Source organism: Vulpes vulpes, chromosome X, assembly GCF_048418805.1.
Source record: "Vulpes vulpes isolate BD-2025 chromosome X, VulVul3, whole genome shotgun sequence".
Taxonomy (NCBI): domain Eukaryota; kingdom Metazoa; phylum Chordata; class Mammalia; order Carnivora; family Canidae; genus Vulpes; species Vulpes vulpes.
In genome coordinates this window covers 76,909,886-76,932,837 of record NC_132796.1, presented here as the reverse complement: position 1 = coordinate 76,932,837, position 22,952 = coordinate 76,909,886, and the positions used below count along the sequence as shown (strand labels likewise).

General features: G+C 36.1%; 1 protein-coding gene across 5 annotated transcripts in view; it reads right to left on the bottom strand.

Moving 5' to 3' along the window:
* Positions 1 to 22,952, bottom strand: part of RADX (RPA1 related single stranded DNA binding protein, X-linked) — a 264,805-nt gene that overhangs the window by 75,323 nt on the left and 166,530 nt on the right. For 3 of the 5 annotated variants that reach the window (XM_072743305.1, XM_072743303.1, XM_072743304.1), the window contains 3 exons: positions 22,607 to 22,738; positions 6,322 to 6,464; positions 4,748 to 4,940 (listed from right to left, as the gene is read on the bottom strand). In XM_072743305.1, the coding sequence (XP_072599406.1) occupies positions 4,748 to 4,940; positions 6,322 to 6,464; positions 22,607 to 22,736 (466 nt within the window). In that variant the 5' untranslated portion in view covers positions 22,737 to 22,738. Of the gene's footprint in view, positions 1 to 4,747; positions 4,941 to 6,321; positions 6,465 to 15,194; positions 16,225 to 16,955; positions 17,095 to 22,606; positions 22,739 to 22,952 lie in introns of those variants that run through there. The other 2 variants (XM_026014832.2, XM_026014833.2) reach the window with 1 other exon arrangement.

Genomic DNA, 22,952 nt, shown 5'->3' with positions numbered 1-22,952 from the left:
ATTGCTGGAGACCATGCAATTTAGTCATTGTATGTGATCATTTTTTACATATGACTGAATTCAATTTGCTATTCTATTTAGAATATCTGTATATATTTTCACAGCTGAAGCTAGCCTTTAACTTTTCCCTTTCATACTATTCTTGTTTTTTTTTAGAGATTTTATTTATTCATGAGAGAGAGAGAGAGAGAGAGAGAGAGGCAGAGACACAGGCAGAGGGAGAAGCAGGCTCCATGCAGGGAGCCCAATGTGGGACTTGATCCCGAGTCTCCAGGATCACGCCCTGGGCTGAAGGCAGGCACTAAATCACTGAGTCACCCAGGCTGCCCTCTTTGGTTTTGATTGTGAAGGTTATATTGGTAGCAAAGAGTAAGTCAGAAAGTATGCCCTCTTAGTTTATTGTCTGGAATAGTTTTAGAATGATATATTCCTTGAATTTTTGGTAGAATTTGCCTCATAAAATGATATATACCTGGTATTTCCTTGGTGAAAAGATTTTAAACCTTTGATTCAATTTCTTTAGTAGTTATAGAGCTATCTGGGATTTCTCTCTCTTTTTTTAATATTTTATTTATTTATTCACGAGAGACATACACAGAGAGAGGCAGAGACATAGGCAGAGGGAGAAGCAGGCTCCATGCAGGGAGCCTGATAGAGGACTCGATTCCAGGACTCCGGGATCACACCCTGGGCCAAAGGCAGGAGCTAAACTACTGAGCCACCCAGGCATCCCGCTTTCTTGGCTTTCCATTTTCCTTTTATGCAGTAGGTAATATTTTCTAAGAACTTGCTGTTTAACAAACAAAGATTAAAACAGGATGATGATAGGGCGCCTGGATGGTTCAGTGGGTTGGGTGTCCAGCTCTTGATTTTGGCTTGGGTCATGATCTTAGGGTCCTGGGATCAAGTCATGCATCAGGCTCTGCTCTGGGTATGGAGCCTGCTGGGAATTCTCTCTTTCCCTTCCCTCTGCTCCTCCCCACACTCCCCAACATGAGAGTGTGCTCTCTCTAACAAAACAAGATGACGTACCTGATTTCTCATCCTTCCTATTAGCAGCCATGTGACTATAGAAAATTCACTTTACTTTTATGAGTTTCAGCCTTTTCATATACAAGTGAGGAAAGTTTATATTCCATGATATTACCTTGCACCTACAAAATAGCTTGCATTTCACAGAGCACTTTCACATAGTTACTTGATTATATTTAAATTCCCTTCCATCTCCAAAATGCTAGGATTTTGAATGAAATAAATAGCTCCTTCCCACCAAAACCCCAAACACTTTATGCTACTATCTCAATTGGTATTATACAATACAGTCTGAAAAATCTCATGATTTAAAAATGTTTATTTGCGTATGCTAGTTGAATACTATTCAATAAAAGGTAGTACAGAATGATATGCAAAATGGCAACATACAAAATCATGTATGATTACCAGCAAATATGTCCTATAAACATAGGACATACAAGAGAAATTTCACCTTTATAGGCTTCCATTTATTTGGTCTTTAAAAAAATTACATGTCTTTGTGTCTATAACTGGGAACTACACATATAAATATGAAAAAATAAATCAAGATCAATTACTCTAATAGTTTGTCTTTCAACATGAACACCTAGAAGGCAGTGATGGTACCACAAACGTTTCTTCCCTTACTGACCAACCCTGGCCCCCAATATATACTCATTTCTCATTTATCCTATTCATAACATTTAAACTACCCTGTTATTGTAACCCCCACTCACACTTTCTCCTACCCAACCCATTCTCCCACCCTCCTGACCATTCATTTTTTTCCTCAACTACATTTTTATTTTCTCTCCCCTTATGTTCATCATATCTTCTTAATGTTTACTGTCATTAATTTTTATTTTATTATAATCTATTGATTTTACTGATCTGTACCATTAGACTAATTTTTTCAAGTTTTTATTTAAATTCTGGTTAGTTAACAGAAAGTGTAATATATTACTGTTAGACCAGTTTTTTTAAGGGTAGAACTCTGTATTATTTTGTAACTCCTGTGTCTAGCATGGTTTACAAAAATGTCTTCGTTTCTCTCCAAAAGATCATTAATCCATCTGAGCTTTCTAAAGGTCATAAATGAAAAAAAAATAAAGTTCATAAATGAGCAGTTCTCAATTCTAGCTGTACATTAGAATCACCTGAGGAGTTTTAAAGATGCACCAATGTCTTGGTTCCCTCCTCAGAGTAATTAAATCAGAATCTCTGAACCTCGTGTGCCTATGGTTCTTTCAGGCTCCCCAAGTGATACTGATGTCCAGCCAGGGTTGAGATCTGCAATATATGTGTAGGCTCAGCAAACTATAGCCTGCAGATGGTTGCTTGTTTTTGTAAATAAAGTTCTACTATAACACAACCATGCCCATTCTTTACATATTGTGTTTGCTTTCACTCTGTAAAGGCAGAGCTGTGTATTTATGACAGGTATTACATTGCCTTTGTAGAAATAGCTCTATGTCCCTTGATAAAGAGAAAAAATCCTATTACTAATCAAAAAGGTATGGGGTAGACTGATGCTAACACTGATAAAAAGTAAAACTGTTTTAAAGACTAACAGAAACATTTCAGTATATTCTCATCAAAGCCTCTCATTTTAAAAAATAATTTCTGGGGATCCCTGGGTGGCTCAGCGGTTTAGCGCCTGCCTTTGGTCCAAGGCACGATCCAGGAGTCCCGGGATCGAGTTCCGCGTTGGGCTCCCGGCATGGAGCCTGCTTCTCCCTCCTCCTGTGTCTCTGCCCCTCTCTCTGTGTGTGTCTATCATGAATAAATAAATAAATAAATAATCTTAAAAAAATAAAAAATAAAAAACTTCTGTATTTGCAATTATTTTCCTGAAAGTACAGACAGCCTCTCATATCTTAAGGAGAGTTTCTATCATGAAAATCTGGCACTGTAGTTCTATATAGCAGAGGTAGCATACTGCTTGATTCAATTTGTGTTAAGTTTTAGTAGTTGTTTATCTATTGACTACATGCTGTCTATTGTTCTACTTTCCATGTTTTTAAGGTTTAGTAACAGCTATTAGTACCAGACATATTTCTAGATTTATCCACAGCCATGTAAAATTGTGATTTAAATTAATTCTCTTTACACCAGGAAAACAGTGTATCTCATGAAAAGAACGCTAGGTTCGATATCAGAAGAACTAGGTTTGACTTCGTACTATGCCAGTGATTTATTATGTGGCGTCAATAAATTTACTTACCTTATCTGTTATTGATAAATGTCTCAATTTTTATTAAAGTAATTTTTCACCTAGATATGCTTGGTTGTGGAAAGAATTTACAAATTGACAGACGTAATGATACATGTTGCAAATTAGCTTTTTTTTTTGCCAGTTTTTACTGTATTTTCTCAAGTAAGTCCCAACATCAGTTATCAGCTTAATTTCTCATCTTTCTATAATAAAGAGCAATGAGATAGTGGACTAATTGTACCAAACTACTTGGTCATAACTTGTTCATCCAGCAAGACATGATTGATGTCCACCAAATCTTTAAGGTTTTAATAAAGAGTCACATGAGCTTTTCCTAAATCAACATATATTTAAGAAAACAGTTGACAAAGGCTATATTATTTGCATGTTGTCCAAGTAATTAAGCTTAATTTATTAGTAGAGAATTTAGAATACATAGAAATACAGGTCTAGTAAAAAAAAACTGTATGAGCCAAAAACAATACTTAAACTTGTTGAGTGGTATGATCTGCAATTTTGAAAAATGGAGAGGCAAAAAATGGTCACATCTGAAAGCAATCACTTAATAATTTTAATGCCCCCAAACTACTTAGGATGATGCCAAGATGTCAAAACTTTGATTTCAATGCTAATTAGGAAAAGCCTTTTCAAAACTGCAGGAATTCAATTGCATCTGAATATTGACTACAGGTTAGATATCAGCAATCTGTCAATTTTAAATTTCCTGATTTTGTTAACTGTACTGTGATTATAGAATAGAATGTTTTTGCTCTCAGAAATACACATTGAGGGATGCCTGAGTGGGTCAGCAGTTGAGTGTCTGCCTTTGGCTCAGGTTATGATCCTGCAGTCATGGGATCGAGTCCCACATGGGACTCCCTGCAGGGAGCCTGCTTCTCCCTTTGTCTATGTCTCTGCCTCTCTCTCTGTGTCTCTCATGAATAAATAAATAAAATATTTTTAAAAAGAAATACACATTGAAATATTACTGAAGTGTTCTGAAGTAAAGGGGGATGTGTGATGGCTGCCACTTACTCTCAGATGTTTCAGAGGACAAATATAGAATGTGGGAAATGATAAAGTAAAGGTAAATATTAACAACTGCTGAATCCATGTAGAGGGTATATGGGAGTTCTTTGTATTATTCTTTCAACTTTTACCCAAGCTTGAAATTATTTCAAAATAAAATGCTAACAAAAGCCCTTTGAATAGCATCTTATAGTAACAGAAAAGTATATTAAAGTCATTAATTTAGTATTGTAAGACAAAACATAAAACAAAAATAAGTACATCCTAAGTTGGAGCTCATCATTAATCAACAATAAATATCTCACATTATTTCTTCTTAATAAATGCAATATTTAGTGAGCGCTTAAAAATTTTTAAAGATAAAGGAATTTAAAGGTTTACCAGGTTCTAACAGATTTGGCAATTTTTAAGAGTCTTTGGCTGGTATGGTATTTTGCAAATTTATACAAACAAAAAGCCATAGAACAATACATTTATTGAATACTTAACCCATTGTAGAAATTAGTTTGATCTGCGGATCCACAGGGAGAGGCTGCATCCTGAATGGATAACTCTTTTTAACAGAATAATCCTGAAGCAGAAGGACTAAACCAACCCTCAAACTTTTATACCACTCAGGACACAGGGCATTCCACATAATCACTGACACCGTGCCTGAACTGTCAGCAACTTCCAAAAATGTCTAGAAAAAAAGAGTGAAAAAGCATATGCATATTTGTTACTTTTATCTACAGAGAATTTCAATTTTAAGAATGAGAAAGCAAAAAAAAAAAAAGAATGAGAAAGCAAAACTATAGGGGAATGACTGAATGAGTTATGATACAATCTGCAGCTATTGAAATTTATGAATGAAGGATTTTTAGTAACAGAAAATACTTAAGGAAATGTTAAGTAATACAAAATTGTATGTACAAGGGACACCTGGGTGGCTCAGTCTGTTAAGTGGCTCAGGTCATGGCCCTGGGTTCCTGGGTCCTGGGAATGAGACCCACGTCAGGCTCCTCCCTGACCAGTGGGGAGTCTGCTTTCTCTCTCTCCCTACTCTGCTCTCTCTCTATTAAATGAATAATATCTTTTTAAAAAATCCCCCAAACCCCACAAAATTGTACATACAATATGATTTCCATTTTGTAAGATAATTTAATATATGACATAGTCATGCAATATGATATGCACATATATACATACAGATGTGATATATGTAACATACATATGACATAGATATATGCATATATACGCTATGAATGTATGTAGACATGATATATACATACAAAAAAGGGAATAAAACACTTTAATATTAATAGTGGCTCTGGTAGAATTTGGGGTGATATTATTTATCAGCTTTATTTATATAGCTTTCTGCATTTCCCAAATTCCCTCAAAGTATATATAACTGTTATAATGAAAGCTTAAAAGACTCCTAAAATAATTCTTGATAACATGTGAAAATATGGTGAAATGTTAAGTAAAAAAAAAACAACCAAACAGGACAGAAATCAAGAAGGTAGTTCTCATTAGCATTATATGACACAGAGAGTCAAGATAACAGAAAAGTATCAGCTAGATTTGACAATCAGAAGGTCTCTAGGGGTCTCTAGTGAGTGACCAGCTGAAGAAAAAAAGTCAAACTAATTGTGTTGAAAAGTAAATGGGAGGTAAGAAAGTGAAAACATCTAGTAGAGACTACTTCTTCAAGGAGCTTGCCAGAAGAGAAGAGAGGGAATAGAGGAGTCCTGGGGTCAAAGGAGATTTTTTTTCTTTTTTTAAAATTAGAGACTAGAGTATGTCTATATGCTGGTGCAGAAAACACAGTAGAGAAGAAAAGGTTGAAGATACATTAAAAAGTGTGAGGAGACCAGCTGAATCAGGGAACTAAAAGGTACCAACACAGTATAAGAAATTACATAGAAAAAAACCTTGAAATGGGCATTTATGCACATTTTAAAAATTATTAAACTTATAAAATATTATTTGAACATAAATTATTCCAATATGGAATCAAGTCTGTAAGCTATAATCTAAAACCATTTCATTAACATGTAGAATCTTGTCATTACTTATACCTGGTATGGCTCAATCATCTTTTTATCAGGTTTTCCATAGTATCGCAGTTTTGATTTATGCAAGATTCTCACAAGCAATGCAGGAAAATTCCTTCTGTTAGCCCAGGTCATTTCAAGGTGAGAAAGGGAAATTATTTTGGTATCTAGAATAAAAAAAATAGAATAGAAAAAAATCCTACTTAATATGTCATGGTAATTTAAAATTGTTTTAATAGTTAAATAGTATCCAGATCATCCCCAAAGCAAATCCTTCTTACCAGCCAAGCCAGTCTATATACTTCTCACATACAAAACTTATTAGTACATGCCATCCTTAATAATAATAGCTAATATGTAGGGGTACCTGGGTAGCTCAGTCAGTTAAGCAGCCAACTCTTGATTTCAGCTCAGGTCATGATCTCAGGGGTGCTGGGCATGAAGCCTGCTTAACTAGCTTAAGATTCTCTCTCTCCCTTCCTACTGTCCCCCCAACTCTCTCATGTGCGTGCATTCTTTTTTTCCTAAAAAAAACCCATATATATATATATATATATATATATATATATATATATATATATTCACACACCTTACTATGTGCCTGGAACGAAGGTAAATATCTATATTAGCTAACATACTATTCTATTTTGACTGCCCTCTGCCTTGTCAAACTGGATAATTACCTCCTGAAAGACTTGGATCTAAACTCATCTCCCCCTAGGTGGAGGGATGGGTAAAATAGATAAAAGGGATTAAGAGAACACGTATTCTGATGAGCACTGAGAAATATATTGTATAGTTAAATCATTATATTGTACACCTGAAACCAATATAACACCATATGTTAATGATACTTCAATAAATTCATCTCCCTTAAGAAATTTTGTGGGGAAACCTCAATGCCATGGAGTATTTTCCCATTACTAAGCACTTGCATATTTAATTTATGGAATGGTTTTATTACATTTTTCTGTATTGCCCTCACTGTAGTTTCATATGTGTAAGTTCTGTATTTCCCAAACATGCCAGACATAGTCCCATACCAGGGCCTTTGCACTTGCTGTTCCCTCTGTCTGGAATGTCTTCTTAGATACCAGAGTGACTTCCCTCCTCCTATGCTTCAAGTTTTGCTCAAAGGTCACTTTCTCAGTGATGTTATCCCTAATTACCCAATTGAAAACTGGTCCCTTTACTTATGCCCCATCTCATCTTATTTTTCTACATAGCACTTTTTATCTTCTCACATGCCATATACTTTACTTTGAAATTTTAATCTCGATGCTTCCTGGCAAGTAAGAAAACTCCTTAAAAGCTATTTACCATCTTTAAAAAATTAACTTGTATTTTTTATTTTATTCTTCTTTGGGTTAAGAGATGTTCCATCTGTAATTTTGTCTACATTTAGCTCTCTCATAGCCCAGTCCCAACTTTTAAAACCTAAGTTTGTATTTGTTCCAGTATTTTATTTCATAAGGCATCTTCCACTTCCATTTTAATTTACATAATATATCACCTACTCAACATTTTGGCATGAAAACCATATTTGTAATTTCTTAATAAGAATTTAAATGGAATGTTGTGGTAGTTATACCTGTATCATAAAAAACATACTATTTTTAATCTTCAGACCTCTTAGATGATTTCCTTCTATATTCCCCCCCAAAAAACATTAATAGCTCAGAATCATAGGTCCTAATATTTGCTCTGACATAATTAAGTGATTTCCTTTTAAATTAGATCAAATTGTAGATCAGCTCTGAATTATATGAAATATATGTGGAACTCTCTTGATCAATGAAGGCACATGTATCTTCACTAACTAGAGTAAATTCAAGAGTTATATGCTTTTGTAAAACCAGATTTCTAAGAACCACTGCTTCTGCTGTAATTGGGTCCACAGAGTTAGCTGTGATCAGAAATCTGTCTGGTTAATGTTTTCCCAGTTTGGGTTTTTAACTCACAGACTTCATAGAATACACATATTTCTCAAATCCAAAAAGAAACTACAGGCTATATATAGACAATGAAGAATCTGAATAAATTCATAGAAATGTGTTCATTTTCAAAAGAAAGAATGAAAATAAATAAACTAGTTCTTCAGTATAAAACGTTAGTAAGCAACAGAATAGTGATTCTCAAAAAAAAAAAAAAAAAAAAAAAAAAAAAGAATAGTGATTCTCAAACTTTCTGGTATCAGGAGCCTGATATTACATTCTTACAAATTGCTCAAAGGTCACTTTCATTCTTACATTCTTAAAAATTACTGAAGACGGAAGGGAGACAGAACATAAAGACTCCTAACTCTGGGAAACGAACTAGGGGTGGTGGAAGGGGAGGAGGGCGGGTGTTGGAGGGGAATGGGTGACGGGCACTGAGGTGGACACTTGACGGGATGAGCACTGGGTGTTTTTCTGTATGTTGGTAAATTGAACACCAATAAAAATTAATAAAAAAAATTACTGAAGACCTCAAATATCTTTTATTATTGTAAATATCTATTCAACACTTGCCATATTATAAAGCAAAACTAAGAAATAAAAATTGTTCATTAACTCCCTTAAAAATAACAATAAATCTATTATGTATAATATATATATATTTTTTTGAAAAATGAAAAATTTATTGAGATGAGTGGCACTGGTTTGCATTTTTATAAATTTTTTTAGTGTCTAGCTTAATAGAAGACAGGTAGATACTCATTTTTCTTTGGCATTTAGTCCATTTCGATGTTACATGTTCTATAGCCTCTGGAAGACTGCACTGTATATTTTCAGGGAATTAAAGTAATAAAAGGTAAATGAAGTCTTAGTATTATTATTATGAAAATAGTTTTGATGTGAATCCCTTGAAAAGGTCTTGGGAACACTTCTAGCGGTCCTTGAACCACACAATGAAAACTACTGCAAAAGAATAAACCCAAAGAATGCAAAAAGGAATAAAGATAAGAGCTAAAAATAATGTATTAGAAAAACATAGAACCGTTAAATACAATTCCTTGGAAAATTTAATGAAAAGGTAGACCTCTGACAAGTGCAACTGTGAAGACAGAAAAAGATGTTTGAAATGTGATCAACTATAAACCTAGAGAAAAATATTATTATATATGATTATATATCACTAAGTTTGAAAATATCAGTGAAATTGATAATCTCCTAGGAAAATATGAATTATCAATATTGCCTTTAGGAGCTGAAGAAAACTGGAATAATAGGTCAATAACTGTGGAAGAAAGTGAAAAAGCTCACAAATAATGACCTCCAAAAATGGCACCAGGTTCTAACAATTCATTTTATAAACACAGATAAATCCTGGAAAATTACTTTGGAAATCCCAAAGTAGTACAAAGGGAAAAAAATCTATAAATCCAAATCATTCACGATGGCAAATATCCTTAATCAAATACTTTCAAATCCAATACAGCAACATGCCAAATTGCATCATGGCCAAGTAGAGTCCTAAATATCTTGTATTGTTCAAGAGGAAGATCTTATAAATTGTGAGTAATTCTGGAGATTGACACAAAAATCAAAGCTTAATAATTTTGTTAAAACATTAAGAGTAACCTTTAGGAGAATACACATTAATGTATAACTTCTAAAAGCACTAGAAGGAAAAAAGAATTTAAATCTTGGAATCTTGGAAAAGTAAAAAAAAAATAAAGCATGGCATATAGTAAAGAAAGTATTTCTGTAAGAACAGATACAAAAACATCATTAATAACTTTAAATTTAATTGGATTAAATTAATCTCTTAAAAGAAAAAGAATTGGTGTGGGTCAAAAAGCTAAAATCTTAGCTATATATTTCTTTAAAATGACAAATGTGAAACAAAATAGAAATAAAAGGATGGAGAAAGATACATACACTTTATAGTAACATTTAAATAAACTTTTAGAAATAAAAGGAGAAATGAACAAAACCACTGTCATAAAGAAAAGCCAATATTCCTCTCAGAGAAATGGGCAAATAAAAATAGATTTTAAAATAAGAATATGGAATATTTTAATTAAAATTTTAAAACTTGTTATAGGGGCACCTGGGTGACTCAGTTGGTTAAGCATCTGCCTTTGACTCAGGTGGTGATCTGGGGTCCTGGGATCAAGATTCCCTGCTCAGCAGGGGGTCTGCTTCTTCCTCTACCTCTGCCCCTCCCACCCATCACTTGTGTACACACACGCTCTCAAAATAAATAAATAAAATCTTTTAAAAAAATTTAAAACTTGTTATAATAGACTTCATATCTAATAAGTAAGCTTTTTCTAAAATTTTGAGGGTTAAAGAGAAACTCAAATTTAAAATCAGAAAATATGAGTAATGAGTAAAAATAAAATCTCTATACTTCAAAACCTGGTGTAAGCAGCCAAAGCAGTATCCATGGGAAATTTTGGAATTTTAAAAGCTTTTGGAAGAAAGAAACAAGGAACTAAGTGAACTAAGCATTCAACTCAAGAAGGTAGTACAAAAAAAAATGAACAAATAAAAAAATTAAAAGGGTAGCCCGTGTGGCTCAGCAGTTTAGTGCCACCTTCAGCCCAGGGTGTGATCCTGGAGACCCGGGATGGAGTCCCACGTTGGGTTCCCAGCATGGGCCTGCTTCTCTCCCTGCCTGTGTCTCTGTGCCCCCACCCTCTCTGCGTCTCGTGAATAAATACAATCTTTTTTTTAAAAAAAGATGATAGTGTTAATAAAGTAGAAAACATCTCCCCAACATTGACTTAATTAGTAAAGCCAAGTCTTTTTTTAAATACTAATAAAGCAGACCATCCTCTGGCAAGGCTGACCATAAAAAAGGGTAAGCACATAAACATTAGAAATGTAAAAGGGATGAAACAAGACTAAAATATTTTAAAAATATAGACTAAAATTTAAAAATAGAGACTACTGCATACAAATCTGAGCTCTAAGTGAGATGAAATTTCCTAGTAAAATATCAACTCTCAAAATGGAGAGAGAGAAAGAGAGGCAGAGACACAGGCAGAGACAGAAGCAGGCTCCATGCAGGGAGCCTGACGTGGGACTCGATCCCAGGTCTCCAGGATCAGGCCCTGGGCTGAAGGCAGCACTAAACCGCTGAGCTACCAGGGCTGCCCTCATCATTTTTTCTATGAGAAATTGAAAAGGATTCATTCTCTCAACCCCCAATCCTGGCCCAAGGCCCTAGGTTCAAATAGTTTTTTGGGTAAATTCTACCAAACCTTTAATGAATAAATGATGTCTGTAAGTACAGAAAAACAGGCAAATTTCCCAACTAATTCTACTAGGCTAATATTAATTAACCTGATATCAATGTTGGGTTAAAATAGTAAGCCCTCTAGGGATGGCTAGGTGGCTCAGCAGTTGAGCGTCTGCCTTTGGTGCAGCACATGATCCCGGAGTCCTGGGATCGAGTCCCACATTGTGTTTCCTGCATGGAGCCTGCTTCTCTCTTTGCCTCTCTCTCTCTGTGTCTCTTATGAATAAATAAATAAAATCTTTTTTTTAAAAAAAAGTAAGCCCCCTAAAAAAATAAAATCCATGGAACAAATTCACCTTAAATATACAGAGGTAAATATAACAACCATGACCAAGTAGAGATATAGAAGTGGTTCAATGTTAGAAAATCCATTAATGTAACTTATTTTATGCATTTCTTATGTTTATTATTCAATAAACCGTTATTGAATGCCTACCACATGGCAGACACTGTTCTGGGTATAGGAAAAATGCCCCACAGCAGTGAAAAAACAGACTCCTTGCCCTCATGGATCTTAGAAATCAGTGGCAGAAAAAAGAAAACAAGATAAATAATAACTTCAGAGTGTTATTTATTTTATGAAGAGCATTTCCACAGTGATGTAATAAAAATAAATGGGGAGGGAATACGTATTTAAGCAGCTCTTTTCTCTTCTTTTTAGATTTTTATTTATTTATTCATGAGAGACAGAGAGGGAGAGGAGAGAGAGGCAGAGACACAGGCAGAGGGAGAGGGAGAAGGCAGCTCCATGCAGGGAACCTGATGTGGGACTTGATCCCAGGGCTCCAGGATCACGCCCTGGGCCGAAGGCAGGCGCTAAACTGCTGAGCCACCCATGGATCCCCCATAAACAGCTCTTTTCTAACATGTTTTATATATTTGAGTTGAAACCTGAAGATGGGAAGGAACTTTCCAGAAAGAGGAAAAAGCAGGAACATCATACTAGAGGCAGGAAAGAACAAGGAGGTTTGAGATGAAAAAGGACCGGTATTTTGGAAATCAAATGGTGGAGAGGGGTTAAAGACACAAGGGGATGCCGTAGGGCAGGGGTCCGCAAACTATATAGCCCCTGAGCTAAATCTGGCTTGCTGCCAGGTTTTGTAAATAAAATTCTATAAAACAGCCAAACCTATTCATTTACATACTGCCTATGGCTGCTTTAGCTATACTCTGGCCAAGTTGAATAGCTGTGAATGGAGACTACATGTCTGACAAAGGCAAAAAGATGTATTATCTGGCTATTTAAAGAAAGTGTGCCCTCATCACAGGGCCTTACGCATCCTGATAGGAGGTCCGGATTGTCTCTAAGTGCAATGGAGAGCCACTGGTGAGATTCAGACAGGAGTATGGCATGACCTAACTTCCATTTTGAAAAGCTGTCTTTGAGATCACAATATTGGTTGCCTTTGGAGTCGGATATTGACCAGGAGAGGGCATTAGGGAGACTTCTGAGGTGCTTAAAATGCTTTGTATCTTGAACTGGGGGGATGGTTTAATATTTTTAAGGTGTATTTCTTTTTGTATTTCAAGCTATATTTTTAAGACTTTAACACATTGTACAGATCATGTCTTAAGAGAAAAGTTTTGGAAAGCCCATAATGGACCATAAACCAAGTTAAGGGAAAAGAGAGCGTGAGAATGTAATTTGCAATATATACCAAATACTCAATAGTCATTAGCAAAGAAATCAGAAAATTCAAAAGATAAATTTAAAATCAGTACGATATGGAGTAATGGGAATGTAAATTAGTAAAACCTTTTCAGAAGATTATTAATCAATATCCAATAAAACAAAAAATTTAAGTACTCTTTAACCGGGCAATTTCACTTCTAGGGATCTATCTATCCATTTAACAGAAATTCCTGAATACAATCCACAAGTTTGTGTATGTCCTAACGATGTTCAGTGCGGGATCTAAACTGAAAAACCAGTAATTGCCTAAAATTGATACATGGGTACACCCATGCTGTGGAAATATGTGCAGAAGTATATTAAAGATGCTTGAGATAAGCGTAAACAGCAAATCATGCCATGCCACAGAATTTTTTTTCAGGGATACACACCAAACTGCTGAACGTTTGGAGTTTTGAGAAGAAAGTTGAAAGCATGGGAGGAGGTAAAGGGGTCTTTCACTCCACCCCAACATTTTATTATTAAAAATTTCAAACATACAGCAAACCTGAAAGAACACCAATATATACCTACTTCTAGATTTTGTCATCAAAATTCTACTATATTTGGGTCTTACATTTTTTAATACAATATACTTTCTTATGTTTATGTGCTTTAAAAGCACAAATAAAGTGCTTTTAATATTATCTTGCCCACAGTAGGTGTTCAATAAGTGTTTGCTTTTCAGTCTGTAATGCTCTTTTTCTTGCTAGCCAACAATATAATTTAAATACATAGTTTGGATTTTTTAGCACCTGGACATTGCCTTTTGTAATAAAAATATGTTTTTAATAATGAATAAATACTACTTTCATAGTCAGAAAAATGAAATATATTTTTATAAATTATTATTTCCCTCTTAATTCTTCTAGTTATCAATTTTTCATTTATGTATCCAATCCTAAAAATAAAAATGATGAACACTTAACAGTAGTAATGCAGTACCGCTTTATTCCATGCTTGAGATAAAAATCATTCCATTATTTCATCCCTGAAATGGCTATCTTGCTTTTAAAACTTAAGTTATTTAAATCAACCTTTTCCATACCTTTCTACAACATTTTTTCCCTATATCTGGATATTACTTTAATTGTATATTTTTGATCCAGTTGTCTTTTCAGTTTCAACTGTTGCTGATACACGTCATACCAAGATTATATATGAGCTGATATTATGACTGCAATGTAAAAAGAGAAAAAAACCCTGAAAAGCAGTAAATGTAGAAAATTATCATCTTTCTTCCTCTAGGACTTTCGCTTTTATTTTCTTTGCATTTTATTTGGTCCCCATTGCACATGCTTACATGCCTGTAGTACTATCATTCCCCTTCCATCTCTGATAAAATATATTGGACAGCAGTTGCTGATGACGAACAGGCATTTTCAGATTAACTTCCTACTTCTGGTACAGGAGAATTAAACTTCTCCGGTTAGTATTGTCTGTGATACATAATAAGAAACATAAAAATGAAAATTCCAAGCCTGCCCACAAAAATCACACATCCAAAAAAGCAATATTTACATAACTGCTACACTCAAAGACATAAAAATGGCGTTTCATTAATGCGAATTATAAAGGAATAAATCACGGAGCATCCTTTTTTGAACGATTTTTAGGCCGAATTCAAATCTATACACTCGCAAAGCAACACAGAAAGTACTATTTCCACAACTAGAAGGGGAACGAAAAGAAGATGATTCCACCATGGGCAAACACACACACAGTATGTATGCCAGATTAAATCTGAGATGTATTCAGACACTTCCTGATGGCCACTAGAATAATCAAAGCAAGACACGGGCTGTGCAAATTTCATTAAGCGAGCGCCAATTCGACATTCAAGAGCATTTGTTTATTCCCACTCACGGCTTGAAATGAACAATACCAAAGCATCCTCGTTTCCCTTCCCATTAACTAATTTTTTAACCCCTCCGTCATTCCCTCCCAAAAACTATTTTTTTTAACCCCTCCGCAATTCCCTCCAATTACTTACTGTTGAAATTGTGTTCCTCGGGTTGCTTGTTGGTTAGCCAAATATCTCCATACGGATCTTCGTTATTCCACAGGGCCAGGTAATGACTCTTCCCGCCTCTTAAAGGCCTCTCCGGTACCTCCTCGTGCGCACTATTTCTGAATGGAGTTTCTAAAGAAATAGCCTCTAAGGCCTCCCCACAGTGGACGTTATCTATGCACAGGATCCCCTGGCCTAACCTTTTCTCGTTGTAAAGACACGAGACCCTGGAAATTTTCATTTCTATGCCCACCTTGAGGATATTTTTGTATACGAGAAAGTTCAGGCTGGGGTCCAGGTAGCACTTCTCCTGGTACACCCCGTCCGAAATCGTCACATCATAGCAGTAAAGGGGAGGTTTGGGTATGGTGTCGCGTGGCTCATCCTCTAACAGGTACCTCTGGACGGCCAGCACAGCGACAGGTACCACCTCCGACGGGGTGACCCACTGCAGAGGGGAGTCGGTTATCTGCTCAAGAACCTTCTGGATCCAGGACCTGCGCCCCTGGCTTCCGGCCCTTCGGATCACGCCTCCCGGGACCCCAGCCCGATTTCTGTCAGGATTCGGAAAATCTAGCCCAGCATGTGAGGGGCCGGCCTGAGGCTGACCTAACTCACCAGACATGGTGGGGGTAGCTGCGTACTCTCTTCACTACCCAAAGCTAGTCTGCCGGGTCCAAGGCTGAGGACTACGAAACGGCGCGCTCAGGCAATGATCGCTACTCTGCTCCCGCGGACTGACGAGGCTCCGCCTCCGAAGCGAGGCTGCAAAGACGTTCCGCTAGTCGTCGTCAGCTCTCTCGCTCCACCCCTCTCTCCGCGCGCTTCCAACTCGCAGGCACTGTTACTAGGCAGTCACACGCGCGGTTACGTAGCAGATCCTCCCACCTGGTGCCAGCAGGGTCGCCAGGGGAGGGAAGGGGGGGTCGACAGCTTTGGTCGCCATGGTTCCCAAAACGTCGCAGGATGAGGGAGGGGAGAAGCACCCGTGGCTCTTTTAGAAAGGAGAGTGCTGAGAGGCAATGGAAAAGAGAGAGAGGATGGAAGCAAGGTATGAGTAGTCCTAGCTCAGGTGTTTGGGAGTTTGGGCCTTGGGCCAGTTACGGAAAGTAAATTTGAGTTCGTGAATATACATGGATGCCATACCACAGGTCTCTTATAGTATGAACGAAGAAACCCTAGAATAATGTATGCACAGCCTTCAGGAGAGTCCCCAGCACAGAAAGCCCTCCATAAACGTTAGTTGCTATTGCTATAAGCATTAGCATAATTGTCTGTAGTGATTCCCTGAGTGGAGGGTTGGTGAATTAGTGATTAAGTGCAAATGAAAACAGAAAATTATAGAACCGGCTTGGTAAAGAGCTGCCTTTAGGTTAGAATTCTTAAAATGTACTTATGTTTCATACAATACCTGGCTTAACAGACAGCTAAGATGCAGAATGTCAGAAACTGCGTTTCTAAACTATAAAGAACATATACGGAAAGAATGTAAAGTGAAGAAGTTGATCAGACTAGTCCGAATTAAAAATATACCATTTGTTATATGTACCCAGGTGTTCTAGTATACGGGCATATTTCTGAGATACTTGGGTTTGGTTCCAGACCACTGCAATATGAATATCACCATAAAGCAAGTCTAATGCATTTTTGGGTTTCCCAATGCATACAAAAGTTATGGTAATACTACACTGCAGTCTACTAGGTGTGCAATAGCATTATGACTAAAAAGAACATTGAACATACCTTAAAAGTATCGCTAAAAACGCTAATCATGATCCGGGCTTTCAGGAAGTCATAATCATTTTGCTGGTTGCCTCAGTGTTGATAGCTACTGACTGGTCAGGTTAATGGATGCTGAAGGTTAGGATGGCTAGGGCAACTTCTTAAAATAAGAAAATGATGAAGTTTGATTAACTCTTCCTTTCACGAATGATTTCTCAATAGCATGAGATGCTGTTTGATAGCATTTTACCCACAGTGGAACTTTTTTCAAAATTGGAATCAATCCTGTCAAACCATGCTTCTGCTTTATCAACTAAGTTTATATCATATTCTAAATCCTTTGTTGTCATTTCAACATTCTTCACATCATCTTCACCAGGAGTAGACTCCATCTCAAGAAACTAGTTGTCATTTCAACATTCTTCACATCATCTTTCCATAAGAAGCAACTCCCTATCCCTGAAAGTTTTATCATGAGATTGCAGTAATTCTATCACATCTTCAGGCTCTACTTCTAATTCTAGTTCTCTTGCTATTTCCACCACATCTGAAGTTACTTTCTCCACTGAAGTCTTGAACCTTCAAACTTGTGAAACACAGAATACTTGAGAAGTGCAGTAAAGTGAAGAGTGATAAAATGAAAGAATGTAGTAATTGTCCTAAGAATACTTTTCAAAGATGGTTATAGGCTTGTTTTGATTATACTAATCTTCTTTTACTCTCTATTTCATTGTTACTTATTAAGTATTTATGAAGTCCCCACTATGAGACAGGCACTGTTCTAGGCCATTGGGAATAATACTAGTCAGGCTCCTTTAGTCAAGCTTCTTCTCATTTGCTTGGACTGAAAAACCCTGACATTATTAATATCTAACAAATTATTCATTATACACATATTTCTTGAGTATCTGCCCTGGGCCAGGTACAATCTTGCTATGGAGATCAAAAAACATAATAAGGGGAAAGGTAATAGAGGGGCCAGGAGTTAACATTTTATATAGAGGAGTATGATGATTAGGGAAGGGCTCTCTATTAAGAGATTGAACAGAGTGGAGACTTACAAGAAGTGATGGATATCTTGGGAAAATGCATTTGAATCCAAGGGAACAGCAAAAGCAGATTCCATGAGCTAAAAGAATGCTTGCATTTTCAAGGAGATATAAAAGCCATTGACATGAGTGCAAGGGTGAGGGGGAGAGTGGTAGGAGATAAAGGCAGAGAGGTAGCAGGGCTACCTGCTTTAGGCTTTCCTCTGCTTCGAGGAGATTGAGCCCCACTTCCTTCATGAGGACTCCCATAACCAATTCATTCTAGAATGATTTCTCATCAGTATCACTTTGTATCACTCATTTAGCATTCATCATCTAATACCTTGTAATTAAAAACAAAACTTCTAATGTATGTAGTTTGACCCTCTAACTCAGGGTTTCTCAACCTGGACACTCTTGACATTTTGGGACACAAAATTATTTGTTGTGGGGATGTCTTGTACACTGGAGGATGTTTAGCAGCATTCTTGGCCTCTACCAACCAGACACCTGCCCCCACCCAAGTCATGACAACCAAAAATATCTCTAGACATGGACAAATGCCCCCTGGGGGACAATATTGCCCCTAGTTAGGAACCACTAATTTAACTAGACTGTAAGCTTTTTAAAAAGCAAAACCTGATTTATCCTTTTTGTTTTGTATAGTTCTTTCATGACTGCCATGCATAAAAGGCACTCAAATATTTTAAATGAATGAAACATGTAATTCCTACTGCCTCCCCACCAAATGGAATATACGTAAGTGTGCCTCTCTATAAACAAATACAATGAACAAAAATCCAAATTTACAAAACACAAAATAATCAAGCTCCCTGAGTGTTGGTACTTTATTATGTTCACTGCTGAATCTCCAGTGCAAAAATAAGTATGTAGCATATAGTAGGTGCTCAAGAGTAATTGTTTTTTTTTTCTCAAGAGTAATTGTTAAATGAATAAATGAAGTGTAAGATTTTTATTGGATTTACTGCAAAGGACATTAAATATCAAGTATCTCTATTATTTATCCAAGGAGGACTGGTTTGAAATTTTTCGTTCTGCTCTATCAGCACCCCCTAAACAATATACTCAGTGAAGTTTATGCATAATAATATTGTATTCATATTCTATGTCCTTCCAGCTAATTCATAAAAGATGAATATTGATAGTGGTGCTCAGTAGTTAATTAGTGGAATCAGGAAAAATAGCACCCATTTTTTTTTTGCTTTTGTTTTTTACAATACTACACACAATATGAGACTGACGTGCTGCCTACTGCGCTAAGGAGGCAGGTTACTACACACAATAAAGATGTACTATGACTATGGGCATACATTTGGAGTCTTACATTGTTCTACTGACAATCTACTGATATTGCCTGTCCCTAAGAATTAAGGTGTCTACTTGGGTTGTTATCATGCCTACGTATAAATGTTCCCCGATGTGGCATTATAAGTGTCTGTTTCAGGGTTACTTACACAATAGAGTTAGTAAACGACTTTTAAAGCCAATAATGTGTATTGTTTAGGTTATTGATTTTTTTCCTCCCCTCAAATCTGGATGATCTGTTATAGTGCTCCTGCCAAAAGCATAAAATAGTAAAAGCAGGCGAGCTAATATTTTCTTTTATTAAATGATGATATTCTACGATATTTGAAACACTTAAAATACATCATGAAATTAATTTTGGTAGTCTACTAAATTCAGTGTACAGATAATAGCCACATTAATTTTCCTCATCTTTAAAATTGGGCTAATGAAAGTAGTCAAAGTTGTTAAAAAATTAAGTAAGTTCATATGGGTAAAGTGCTTAAAACAGGTTTAATGAATGCTGGGGATTGTTAATATTATTCTACAAAGAAGATAATGGCATAACATAAAATCATAGAATGGTAGAACTGTAGAGCCATTAGATAGCCACTAGTTTGGTGTTCTTCAGACTGCATTGTGAGGCATTATTGAGGGCATGAAGTCAATTTATTGAGGAACAACCAGCAATTAAAAATATGGAAAAGGGGGACGCCTGGGTGGTTCAGCGGTTGAGCATCTTTCTTCGGGTCAGGGTATGATCCTGGAGTCTCAGGATTGACTCCCACATAGGGCTCCCTGCGTGGAGCTTGCTTCTGTCTCTGCCTCTCTCTCTGTATCTCTTATGAATAAATACATAAAATCTTTAAAAGAATGAAAAAGAATAGAATAGAGAATGTCAGAGTGCATCACACAAAGTGGCAGTAAGGATGGTTTTGTAAAATTTTTGTTTCAGATTTGTTGGTGTGTGTGTGTGTGTGTGTGTGTTTGTATACTGAGTTGTGAATGTTTTTCTTACTCTAGATTGTGGCCAGAAAAGCTTAAAAACAACTGCTCCAGTCCAACTTCCTTTTACTACAAATGAAGAAATTGAGGCCCTGAAAAGGGAACTAACATGACCAAGATCACCCAGTGATAAAGTGACAGAGAATCAGAACTACTATCCAAGTCTCCTGATTACCAAGCAATCTCCTTTCCATGACATAAAGCTGAACGGATCCTAAGTTATCCCCAAACATATCAATTTATTTGAAAAACCTTATTTTATTATAATTTTTGTTATTTTCATTTGAATAATCTTGCTTAATCTTTTCATTCATTTCACCATCCTTTCATTTATTTGCATTAGGTAGGCAAGCCAACATCATTTCCCAGCCTGTGGCATCGGGCATTGGAAGTGCACTTGTAGGTTCATCTAATTGGTAAGATTATGACAGTGTGGGTAGAGATGTGGGGGAGGAATAAAAAGAAGTGGCATGACTAGTTGGTGTTAAAGGGATGTGGAGAGTTCGGATGCTATCTCAAAGAGTATTTAGGTAAGCTCTCTAAACATCACCACGGTAACAAAAGAGGGCCTGAGGGTGGCTGCCTGGCAACCAGAGCACTACAACCTCCAGCTCAGTGCTGCCCTTTTCCAACATCTTTCAATTTTAAGGCTGCTCTTGATGAGTTTATTAACAAAATATCTTCTGTATACAAGGATGATTCTGCATAGTTTACAATACCCTCTACCTCACTGGAATCAAGAACATTCCTGTTACCTTTCTATCTGATATCCGGTATGTTCTGATTTATTTGTTGGATATAGATATAGACATCTATATATCAAGAGATATATAAAATTCTCTAACACAAGCTCACCATAACAGTGGTTTTAGGCTCCTTTTGTCCCTCAGGATCTCAAATAAAGGCTCCTATTTGTCCCCATACCTTTGCTTATCCTACATACATATTAGATGCACAATAGTTAATTGATGCTCTTCCCCCTTCTCTTCTGTGTATTCAAATCCTCTGTTTTTAGATAGATCTCAGTGTGTTAGCTTTTCTTCTGAATCTCAATATTATGTATCCATAAGAGATTTGGATTTTAGAATATGGATTTGATAATTTTTAATTTATTAGGTCTTTGTTTCCCTGATTGAGAAAGTGAGACTGCAAGTAAACTCCCAGGATTCTACAGATTAATTTAGTCCTGCTTATCCTCATTTGTGGTATCTAGCATGCTTCAGTGTTTAGGTTTCTCCTCTCGAGAATTTCTGTTTGTGAAATGTGTGGCTAAAATTTGATGACATTCTGAAAATACAAACACTTGTGTGTACACTGGGTTGCCTTACTGGAAATAGATGTGGGCCAGAAAGTTGGTTCTCAATAGGCTATTTACCTAAGAATGGCCATGTTAATTTATTTGGAAGATAACAACTTTATTGAAATATAATTCACAGGACGTACAATTCACTCATTTAAAGTAGAAAATTCCCTTGCTTCTGGTATACTCAAAGAATTCTACAACCATCACCGTAATCTAACTTTAGAACATTTTATCATCCCATAAAGAAGCCATGTACATACTAGCAGCCATTCCCAATTCCAGCTTTCTGCCCCAGTCACTGCAAACACTAATCTATTTTGTTGTGTCACTATGACTTTGCCTATTCTAGACATTTCATATAAAGGGAAACATACGTTGTGCCTGGATTCTTTCACTTAGCATAATGGTTTCAAGTTTCATCCACATTGTAGCATACTTCATTATTTGTTTTTGCTGAATAATATTTCGTGTTGTAGCTATACTACCTTATATTGATTCATTTCTCAGCTGATGGACATTTGAATTGTTTCCACCTTTTGCTATTGTGAATAAGGCCATTATGAATATTAATGCATGAGAATTTGTGGGGACATATGTTTTCAGATCTCCTGTATAAATACCTAGGACTGAAATTGCTGGCTCATATGGCAACTCTATTTTTAACTTTTTGAGGAACTGCCAAACTCTATTCTAAAGTGTTGTGCCATTTTACATCCCCACCAGCAATATACAAGAGTTTCAGTTTTTCCACATCCTTGCTAACATTTGTTATTTTCTGTCTTGATTTATTGTAGCCATCCTATTGGCTGTGAAAATAGCCATCCTATTTCACTGTGATTTTCATTTACCTTTCTATAATAACTAATAATTTTGAGCATCTTTTAATGTGCTTATTATTGACAATTTTTGTATTTCCTTTAGAGCAATGTCAATTCAGATCCTTTGCTTATTTTTAAATTGAGTTATCTTTTTATTATTGAGTCATAAGAGGTCTTCATATATTTTATGTATTCTGGATACAAGCCACTTACCAGATATGTGATTTGCAGAAATTTTCTCTGATTGTGTGGGTTGTCTTTTCACTTCCTTGATGGAGTCCTTCAAAGAATAAAAAATTTTAATATATATATATATTTTTCTTGCTTGTGCGTTTGGTGTCATATCTAAGAAACCAAAAAAAAAAAAATATCTAAGAAACCATTGCCTAATGCAAGGTCCCAAAGACTTACTCTTATGTTTTTTAACTAAAAGTTTAATAGCTTTCTGTGGTTATATTTAGGTCTGTGTTCCATACTGAGTTTATTTTTTTATGTGATATGAGGTAAATGTCCAACTTCATGTTTGGCCTGTGGATCTAGGTGTTCCATCATTTGTTGA